Source organism: Lepidochelys kempii, chromosome 7 (assembly GCF_965140265.1).
Source record: "Lepidochelys kempii isolate rLepKem1 chromosome 7, rLepKem1.hap2, whole genome shotgun sequence".
Lineage (NCBI taxonomy): Eukaryota > Metazoa > Chordata > Testudines > Cheloniidae > Lepidochelys > Lepidochelys kempii.
In genome coordinates, this window is record NC_133262.1 from 43,730,954 (window position 1) to 43,741,843 (window position 10,890).

Consider the following 10,890-nt stretch of genomic DNA (forward strand, 5'->3'; position numbering starts at 1 on the left):
CCCAGCCGCGCAGAGGGGACAATAACCGACAGAGTGGCTGGGGGGCGGGTCAGCCACTGGGAGGGGGGCGGACCAGGGCGCCCGCTCAGCGCCGAGCCGCCCGGGGCAGTGGGTCCCTTACTGGCCATGGATCCTGCCCCGATCCCAGGCTCCTCTCTGCTCCAGCTCCTCCAACGTGCGGCAGGGGTGGGCGGGGGGGAGGAGCCACATCGCCCCTGTCCCCTGGTGGCGGGGGGCCAAGGCAGGGACTACCTCCGGGCTGGGACCCCCACGCTGAGGTCGCCGCCCCGCCCCACGCAGGGGCTCATTGGTTGACTGAGTGGGGCTGGGGCGGGGGGGGAAGGATGGCCGGAACGCCGCCCCTGGAAACGTGCCGCCCCAAGCATGTGCTTGATTTGCTGGTGCCTAGAGCCGGTCCTGCTTTTGACCCCCTACAGAGACCGAGAAGTTGTTCATGAAGGGACCAGCCCTGTTCTTAAAAGTCATCAAGGCCTCGAGCCTCAAAGGTATTTAGATACCTATCTCCCACTGAAATCAATGGGAGCGAGGCACCTAAATACGACTGAAGGTCTGGGCCCAGGGGACTAGATTGTCTCCAGGGGATTTCTCTAAAAATAGACTCTGCAGGAAGGGTTAAAACTAACAGGGCTCTCTCCCGCCAGCTGAGCCCATGCAGGAACCTTGCTACCTGTAGAGTAGGGACTGGCGTCCCTTGCTTCAGAATGTATTTAACACAGGCCATCTCCAGCTCCTGAACAAGCTGTAGCAACTCTGAAACAGGGCTCAGTCTGGCCTCTGGGCTCAGAAGCTCCTCTCACTCAGACACCCTCTGGCAGGGGAACTTAATGTTCAAAGTGGGAAAAGCAGGGTGCCTACTGGGGGGGGTTGGGGGCAGGCAGAGACAAGCACTCGGCAAGATTATGGCAGCCAAGGGAAGGGGGATAGGGAGGGACAGCTACTAACTCTTCATTCCCCCCCTTCTTTCAAAATAAAAACTGGGTCATGTTACATCCCCCCCCCCCCTTCACTGTGTATCACTGGCCATTTTCTACCTTGTATCTGCACCTCCAGCTCCCTTTCTCCTAAGTCTCCCCTGTTCTGACTCTTATGTTATTTCTTGCTCTTCTCACCTCTGGTACGTACTGTGCTTTCCCCTTTTCTCACCCGCCTTCCTTCTCTCTATGCCCTGCCCCCTCTCTCTCCCCTGCCTCCATTCATTCATCTCTCCCTGACACCAAGGCTGCAGGGGCTGATTTAGAGGAGATGTTCAAAGAGCTAACTATGCTGAGCTTGTCAACTGATGGGGGAGGGAGGGAGATAATAAAGCTTATAAATAACTGATGGGTCTAGAGCCTGAGAGGAACAGTCTGTGCAGCACAGAGAGCTGGGACTTGGACTAGGATTAAGGGGGCAGAAATAAAAGAAGGAAAATTGAGGCTAAACAGGAGAAAAATCTTCCCCACAGGGGATGTGTTAAACCAGGGATCAGCAATCTTTGGCACGCGGCCCATCAAGGACATCCACTGACAGGCCAGGCGGTTTGTTTACCTGCAGTGTCCGCAGGTTCAGCCGATCGCAGCTCCCACTGACCGCTGGTCACCGCTCCAGGCCAATGGGGGCTGCAGGAAGGGCAGCCAGCACATCCCTCAGCCCACGCCGCTAGTGGCCCACCAGTGGCTTTCCCTGATGGGCCGCGTGCCAAAAGTTGCCGATCCCTGTGTTAGACTGTGGAATAGTTTCCCCAGGGAAGGCCGTCACCAGCAATATTAGAAACTAGGCCAGAAAACACAAACACACTTTCACTGGCAGGGGGGTGGTCTGAAAGGAAGCCCTCACCATCTCTGACCTCTGTGACTTACGCTCCCTCCTGGCTCCCAAAGCAACAATCCAGCCCAGCTCTCTGTTGCAGAGGAGGAAAAAACAAACACCCACAGCTTCTCTCTTCCTTTCACTCAAGCCTGCTTCCTAACCAGCCACAGCTGGCACTGACTGACAGCCCAGGCAGCTTCTTCCTATAGCAGCTTTTAACCCGTTTGTTGCATGACTGGGTGTGGGGTACATGCCCCTCATTACAGAGCACCCTTCCTTGGGTCCAAGGGAGACGACACTCATCCTCTAGGTATCTAGAAGTTTTTACAGGCAGATCTCCTGGGGACTCTCCAGTTACAAGGGAGAAGCAGAAGGAAAAAAGGGAGCAGGTGTATGCCTTGAATAAACATCAGACCATTTTTCACCTGACAAGCATCGCTTTTGCACCATCTGGTGGTGAAGTGTCACTACAGCAACCCCACCACCAAATAATTGCTCCATGGTCATATTCAAAGACAAAAACAATACGTGATCTAAAGAGCTGACACAGGGTTGGCGTCAGCCCTCACGCTGTCACAACTTGTTCTTCCAGGTTGCACACTGGCAGGAGACAGCATGAAGGGGCACTGTGCTGCACCCTGCTCTGAGGAGCAGTAGAGACTCTCAATCTCCAGGACTGTCAAGTCACCACCAAGTTCATTAAAGAGACAGTAACAACTAATTTTAATACAAGAAGTCTGTAAAGCCATCAGGAATTGCTTAAAGTCTGGCAATTTTACATGACCCTACAAACATGGATCACATGTTTTCAGCAAGGGAGCCATTGATAACATCCATAATTACAGGGGTGACAGTTGCCACACCTGAACTCCCAACAGTTATCCATTATTTTTCAAGTACCTTATTGAATCCTATTATAAATGACAATACACACAATTTCTTCCCAGTGTAATAAAATAGTCAGCTGGATCTATAGCATAGTTCTGCCTCTATTTTTATTACTCAATCTCCTTCCCAGCAAGGAAATGGAAATGCAACTGGCTTTGTGTCCCCTTTCTAGGCAATACAGAAGCTTTCTTCTGACTAGCAACACCAAGAGTGCTTAGAACAGGTCTGAGATAGTTGATGAAAACCAGAGGCAAACCATTTCCAAATGGGCAGCTGGAGATCAGAGACACTCTTCTTCACTTAAGCCATCTTTACACTTTTCTAGTAGCGTAAAGGCGCCATGAAATGAGGTAACTGATGTAGTAGGAAGAGAGCCTGAAATATAAGCCCTTGTATCAGAGGCCTGGTATGAGGGACTTGCTCACAAAATCTGGCAAGAACAGGGCTGACAATGCAGAAATACACATTCCTAAGAAATGCTAAGCACAGATTACTCACACAAACACATCCCGATATCAAGTGGTACCAGAACATCCCGAAATCAAGGATGGTACAAAAAACATTCCCCAAGGATAACAGGAACACACCGAGCCCTCCCAAAAGATAAGGTCAGGATGACTTTACGTAATAGAGATGTTTTGATTCAACCAACATATACAAGGTGATGGGTGATAACTAGCCATATCAGGGGGAAGTAACTATGTCAGAGGCAGTACTAATTTGTTTCAGGGTATAAAGATGTATCTCAGAGGGAGTCTCTTTGTCCAGCTGAGGGGGGTGTGGGGGGAATGGAAGGTCCTGCCATTCACTGAGTTGCATCTATTGTCACAGGCATACATGCCATGGTATCCTTGTAGAATCTGCCAGGTGCTATTACCGTGCTTTGTCGACAATAAACCTGGCCTGGTGCCTTCGTACCTTAATGGATCTTGTGGTCATTGGGCAGTTTGCTTGACGTCTGCTGGGCCTGCTCTCTGCGCAGAGCTGGGGCAGCACACAGAGAGAACACACGCACACATACAGCCAAACAGCTAACACCTACTTTATGGCTTCAAACACTACCAGAGTGCTGTGAAGAGGTCTTAGGACTTGCCTACACACAAAAGCTGCCCTGTTTTAATTACACCGGTATAGTGACACCCCCTTAGTGCGGATACAGTCATCCAAGGCCTGGTCTGCACTACAGCTTACGTTGACCTGTCCTGTGTATCTACACTAAAATGTAACTCCCACTGATGTAACCTGCCCACTATGCTGACTTAACCTCTGCAAGAGGAGTAGCACATAGGTTGATGCAGTGACAGTGTAGACCCTGCCTTGCGTACATCAACTATTGCTGCCTTTCAGAAACCATCCCACAATGCCCCCCACTGACCGTGAAATCTGTGCATTCTGGTGAGGATGCACACTGCCGACACAAGGAGTGTAGTGTAGACATGCAAAAGTGATTTAATTACTGTGGTGGCTGTACTTAGGTTGACTTAGTTTTGTAATGTAGACTTGACACAAGTATAGGCCTTTCCCATACACTATAACTGTTTCAGTAAAATAAATCACACGCCTGACAGATGCAAAAACCTTGTGTTGACCAGGCCAAATGAGAATCAGGCCAACAGCATACTTTGAAGTGAATTGTTTAAAATGTTTGTGTTAGGCTGGCTTTACCAGCATCATAACTCTACAGCCAAGATACACCTCGTGCCAGTGATGTGTAAAAAGGGGCCATTTTAATGACAGATGATATGTAAAGGTAGCCCAGAGTCATATAAGGCAGTGACTCATTGTTAATGTGGGGATGCACACCCCTCATAGGTGATGCTTTATCTTTAAGGCATTAGACAGAAAACTACAGCTACTGTGGCCCTCCCCCGTGTATTTAAAACTGTCAGCTATCCCATTTTATATATAATCCCTTGGCTTTAGATAAATTGTCATTGACCTCAGTGATGGGTGCAGCAGAAATACCTAAATAGAATTTGGTTATGCAAAGTTAGGATGTCCCCGGATAACTACACTACCTTGTCGGTAGTAGAACCTACCACCGCTAGAGCAAGAATTTTGGTGCATCAAAACTATTTTTTAAATTGCAATTTCTGGAAAAGGAAGCTAGTCCTTTAGAGCATGTATTTTGGTTCATACACAGAAAAGACATTTTACTGTAATTTGTCAAAGTAATTTGACAGTAAATTTTACCTCTTAGGCAATGACAGATTCCTCAGGTTTATTTCTATATAAATGTAGAGTTTAGTGGATATCTTTTGGTACCAAGAAATACTGTTTGAACAGGACTACTCCTTCGGAAGGTATTCAACACAAACACTTTACATTTGAAGAAACTTACACAAGGTGCTCCATTGCCAGCTTTACTTTTAGAGTTCAACAAACACACACATTTTGTAACTTGGAAAAATAGGCTAGTGTGAAACATGTATGTAAAATCCAAAACCAGAGTCACACCAATAATGTGTTAGACTAAAAAAGCACTATGGGGGAACAGTCATTTCAGTTTCCTTTGAGGACAACAGACATCAGCTGGCAACTGTGAAAACTCCAATTAATCTGAACAAAGATACACACACAGGTGACTATAAATAGCCTCTAAGACACCTCAAATGATATTTAATATGGAATTTAAACAATTTGAATATTTAATATTGAATTTTTGAGAACTCAACATTTCGAAGGCTCGCCTTCAGACTCAAAAGGCCAGGATGTTTGCTCTTGAATTTTGTTACTTCTCATTTTATTTGTATAAAAATGCTTTTTGTGAAAAAAATGCCAATAGAAAAAACTGCTTTTCAGGTTCAAAACAAGCCAGTCCTTTCATTGCAGAGAGGCACGCTGGTTACTTGGCATTGTTGGCCCGCATTTTTTTCAGTCCCTTCTTGTTGTGCTTCTTCGCAAATCGCATGTTCCTCAGAAACTTGGGATCAACCTATAAAACAAAGTAAAAATAAACCAAATTGGGGGAGGGAATCGTAGGTCATTTGAAATGTATATTCAAGCGAGGAAGCGCGTCAGTGTTTCCCCACTTGGGACAGATACATTACACATTAAAAAAAAAAAAAGTCCCCAAATATTGGTGGCATTTAAATCTGAAACTACTTCAGAAATAAGAGTTCTACACAACAGGTGTAGTTCTTAGAACTAAGCTAGTGTTTCCCCTCAGTTTTAGAAACAGTAACAAAGAGCACTTTGGAGCAGAAATTAGATAACGCTAATACGGCAAATTTAATTTCCATGCAATGAGATCAAAATTTCATGTAATGATTTATTCTGGATCCAATATCACCGCCAACAAATCCTGTTGATTTTTTTGGGGGTAGTTCTTAGTATTTCCAGGTCAATACCAACAGTGCCTTGTCTTCACTAGGTTAAATGGTCTGTTCTTACCATGTGTTAGCTAACATGGGGTAAGAAGATATCTTTTTCCCCATTCACTCATAAAGCATAAGGGTGAAATAATTATGTGCTTCTTGGAGCAATCTATGCCACAGTACCACTGCAGTAGCATGTGTGGACACACACCAATGTGAACACAAGCTAACACAGTCAAACACTATAAAATGGCCCTAATTGTGGCATAACCAAAAAACATTATGGAAGCTTTGAAGAATGACTGCATATACCAAGGTTTCAAGGGAATACAGATAAACCCCTAAACAAAGGGACTGTCTTATTCACTTTTGAGTGCAAGTAAACTTTATTTTCCAAAAAAGGGAGGCGCTGTTATAGCAGCTGTCTCATTTCACAGTTAAGAGGAATTTAAAGCCACTTCTGTCCTATAGAGAGGGGAGTTTCTCAACACCAGTAAGGACAGAGAAATAATACAAAGGGAACCAGTGAAGTTAGAAACTTAGGCAGAAAACAAATGGATTCAAAATGGAAAATAATTACCCAACCCACGTATATTCACTGAGGAAGAGAAACAGGGGAAATAATAAAGATAACCCTTGCCCAGACTAGGATTTGAAAGGTGTCAGCTAATGTATGTTAGCAGCCTAGTTAGAGGTAAGGTACCATGCTTTTAACAAAATGGTTCTCAAACTTTTGTACTGGTGACCCCTTTCACACAGCAAGCCTCTGAATGTGACCCCGCCTTATAAATAAAAAACAAAAACATTTTTTTATATTTAAACACTATTATAAATACTGGAGGTAAAGCAGGGTTTGAGGGTGGAGGCTGACAGCTCACGATCACCTGAGGGGTCATAACCCCCCAGCTTTAACAGGTGTTAAGCCAGTAGAGTTAAAGTGGAGTCTAGACAAGGCCTGTGAGACTAAACACAGTTTGTGGATAGCTAGTTACACAAATCTGCAACACAGTATATGACTGCAGGAAAGGCAAGTGCAAAACAGGGAAAAGAGAAAAATAACGTTTACTGTAGTAAAGTTTAAACCCACGCATATCAGGAAATGAGACAACCATTTTCAACCAGAGGACTGGAAAGTAAGTGTGCAAGTACTGATGCTGGATGTCTACAGCTCATGTGTAAGACTGCAGAACCTGACAGCAAAATTATAAAAAGAGAAATAGTCACCCCCTTCAGAGATTCATATCTCTGGGACCTGGGTTTCTTGATACCATTTCTGTGCCATTTGCGAGCTGTTGACAGATAGAAACATTGACAGATTAAAAACAGAACTGCAGATATTATCTAATATTCCGGCTAGTATGCTATTTTTGCCCACCATTTATCAGATAAAAACCCCCCACTCAATACAGAATTCAGTACAACACATCTAAACTTTTTAAATACAATCAGTAATTTAAAACAAACAAAAAAGTTCCTGCTTTCTGTAATTCCTTCCCTTTGCATCACATGAAGTTTAATAGTTGCTGGAACAGTTATGTTATTATTGTAGCTAAGTTTTGATGAGAAAAACGGTATAGAAAATATTTTATTCAACTGTACAACTGATTTTCAAGAATCCATAGAAACCAGTTTTCCTTGCTTTTTGAGGTGAGCACAAATCCTTTCTGTGCTGCTATATACCAACTTGACCATTTACATTTTATTTTTGCTTGTTTACAGTCACTTCCTTCAACTTGAGGCACCTTAGGCCACAAAAAGAGCAGGAATGCTTTCTTGTTGAGTGACATAAAAGTGTAAAATAACTCACCAGACTGGTTGGTTTTCTTCTGAAGGAAAAATAAAATGAAGACCCTAACCCAATCTTTCTCCAAACTAGCAGTCTAGCAGAACACACCTGGAATTATTCTGACAACCAGAGGATGGCAAAATATTTACCTATCCCAAGCCCATGCTAAGTATTAGTGTTATTGGCAGATGTGTCACCCCCCACCGGCAATCTCCACCATCTCTCTTCCACAAGCACTAAAGAGGCAGTGTTGAAAATATACCTTAAACTGTACCTGACCGTACTAAACCAAGCAACGTTTTTAAACTCTCAATACTTTTGGGTCAGAACCAGACCTAAACTTACATTGGTTGTGAGTCGTGTGATTCTTGGACTTGGCCATGATTAAACCTGTGAGGGGGAAAGAAACGTTCAGCTCAGAACAGGCAGGAACAGAGACACCAGACTCCTCTGCACCCACATGCTCTCTGATGCTTCCAAGAGGGGACTGCAGAAAAAGCAACCCCAGCCTATATAACCCAGCCCAAGAGATTATCCCTAACCGTCCCCCTGCAGCCACACGCCCAACCCACCCAATGGGAAATATCCTGTTCCAATTCCTCCTGCCTCTGGTTCCACAAATCTCACATGTGCGCCCCAAGCCCAGTGGGAGCCAGACTCGACCTAAGCGTCATCCTAACATTCCCCATCTCAGCAGCCCCAGCCCCGCTCCCAGGGGTTCCCCAGCAGCCCCAGCCCCCAGGGGTTCCCCAGCAGCCCCAGCGGCTCCCCCCTACAACGAGCTCCTACCCTCGGATCCGACTAGCCCTCAAAGCCCGATCCCAGAGATCCCCCCCCCGTTCCCAGCCAAGGGTCGCCCCGCACAGGAGCGTCCGCCGCGCCTCAGGCGGAGAGCGGGGGCCACCCCCATCACAGCCCGCCCTGCACAGGCCCCACCACCGCCTCCTGCGGGCACGATGGGGCCGGATTGCGGAGCGACACTCACCTGCGCTCCACCACCGCGCCGGCCGAGCCGGAAGAGAAGGGGCAGCTGCAAAGCCTTCTGGGAAAGCAGCCGAGGGAAGCGGAAAGCGGGGACCGGAAACCTCGGTCCCCTGAGTCCATCTGGAAACAGGGCCCGCGACCATGGAGGTTCCGGGGCGGGGAGGTGTAGGCAGGGGAGGCGGGACGAGGTGTTGGGGGCGAGGCTGGGGTCGCGTGGCCGGGATACCCCGCGGCGCCCTCGCTGGGGTCTCCGGGCGCTTCACCGCTTGCAGCCGCCCAGCGCTCCGTGGGCAGGGCAGGGCTCGGCTCCAGGACCGGGAGAGCCGGGCTGAGGTGGCCGTGGGGGCCTAGTAGTCCTGGGCAAACCTGGCCAGGGAACGGCAGCCCTGGCTTAGCCCCAGTGTGACGGCCGGGGGCCTGAGACACGGCGAGCCACGAGGTTTCCAAGAGGGAGCCCCCCCCCCCGTCTTTCCCTGGGGGAAGGGGTGTGAGATTTGTCTCCTGCAGGACCTGCTCTCAGGCTGAAGGCTCCCCTGGGTGCTGTGTGAAGCCCTAAGGCCCGGTGGTGCACAGACCTTGCATTCTTTGCAGCTCTTCTCCTGGCGCTATAGCAGCCATGCTGTCTGGGAAGCCCTAGCCCTCTGGCCATTCCACAGAGGAAGTTCCCCAGGGAAGGTAGGAAGGTACTGCCTTCCACCAGGACCCCCAGACTGTTACCTTTTCTGGGCAGGCTCCATGGGGCAATAAGAGGGACAGTGCGTGTCCACCCCAGCTTCAGCCCATCGGGGACTGCCCACCTGTGTGTCTCACTCACACTCCCTCTCCCCCCCACCCCCTTGAAATGGGGATGAATCCACAAAGCAACACTCACACACCCTCCTTCCTAAAGAGAGGATGAGATCTGGCCCTAATCATTATTATTATTATGCACAGACAGTCATGTCCTTTAGGCACATTATAAAGGATTGGTTTCGCCTCTGTTTTACACTAGTGTATTTTAAGAGTAAATCTATTGAAATCACTGGTATAAATGAGAAGAGAACTCATAGAATGTCAACCAGTGCTGCTTACAGTAATAGCCAGTCCCTCATCCACCACCCCTTCATGTTAACCGTGAGAAAACCTCCATAACCTCATCCCAACGAGAAATAAATACTTGGTCTCCGCACCATGAAGAATAGCAAACTTGCCTTGACAGCTGGTCTGTGGAGCAAAGTACCTAGCCAGGATGATGTTCACAGAGAAAACTCTGTTTCTGATTTTTAGGGATTCAAATCTAGGGCTATGGAATTCTGCTGCTAGGATGAGATTAGGTTGCCGAGCCAATTGAGAACGCAACAGTTCTAGACTCTGCCTTCAGTTCTGCTTCCCCAGAAAAGCTTCAAGTAAGAAAACACTCACCTGCTTCAACAGTGCCAAAGAGCTCCTTCCCTTAAAAAAATGCAACTACTACTTATTGCTTTATGAAAAAGAGGACTTGTAGCACCTTAGAGACTAACCAGTTTATTTGAGCATAAGCTTTCGTGAGCTACAGCTCACTTCATCGGATGCATAAAAGTGGAAAATGCAATGAGGATATTTTTATAAACACAGATCATGAAAAAATGGGTGTTTATCACTTCAAAAGGTTTTCTCGTCCCCTGCCCCACTCTCCTGCTGGTAATAGCTTATCTAAAGTGATCACTCTCCTTACAATAAGAAAAGGAGTACTTGTGGCACTTTAGAGACTAACCAATTTATTAGAGCATAAGCTTTCGTGAGCTACAGCTCACTTCATCAGATGCATTGGTTCATATTCTCTCTGTATATATAAAGTCTGCTGCAGTTTCCACGATATGCATCTGATGAAGTGAGCTGTAGCTCACGAAAGCTTATGCTCTAATAAATTGGTTAGTCTCTAAGGTGCCACAAGTACTCCTTTTCTTTTTGCGAATACAGACTAACACGGCTGTTACTCTGAAACCTCTCCTTACAATGTGTATGATAATCAAGGTGGGCCATTTCCAGCTCAAATCCAGGGTTTAACAAGAAAGTCTGAGGAAAGGGGTGGGGGGAAGAAACAACAAGGGGAAATAGGTTACCTTGCATAATGACTTAGCAACTCCC

At 46.9% G+C, this 10,890-nt stretch overlaps 1 protein-coding gene across 1 annotated transcript; it reads right to left on the minus strand.

Annotated features, from left to right (window-relative positions):
* Window positions 1-5,046: 5,046 nt before the first annotated feature.
* RPL29 (ribosomal protein L29) lies at window positions 5,047-8,942 on the minus strand. Its single transcript, XM_073352458.1, has 4 exons — window positions 8,786-8,942; window positions 8,146-8,190; window positions 7,239-7,303; window positions 5,047-5,632 (listed from the first exon to the last, which is right to left on the minus strand). Exons 1-4 carry the CDS (start codon window positions 8,925-8,927, stop codon window positions 5,543-5,545), a joined length of 342 nt encoding a protein of 113 aa, XP_073208559.1. The 5' UTR covers window positions 8,928-8,942; the 3' UTR covers window positions 5,047-5,542.
* Between the last annotated feature and the right edge of the window lie 1,948 nt (window positions 8,943-10,890).

What these genes read in the sequence shown, in the direction of transcription:
- RPL29 (XM_073352458.1), bottom strand. Translation starts at nt 8,927, where the DNA reads ATGGTCGCGGGCCCTGTTTCCAGATGGACTCAGGGGACCGAGGTTTCC. An exon ending in GGCGCGGTGGTGGAGCGCAG is followed by an intron (nt 8,191 to 8,785) that starts GTGAGTGTCGCT and finishes TCCCCCTCACAG; the next exon opens with GTTTAATCATGGCCAAGTCC. An exon ending in GATATGAATCTCTGAAGGGG is followed by an intron (nt 5,633 to 7,238) that starts GTGACTATTTCT and finishes TTTGTTTTATAG; the next exon opens with GTTGATCCCAAGTTTCTGAG.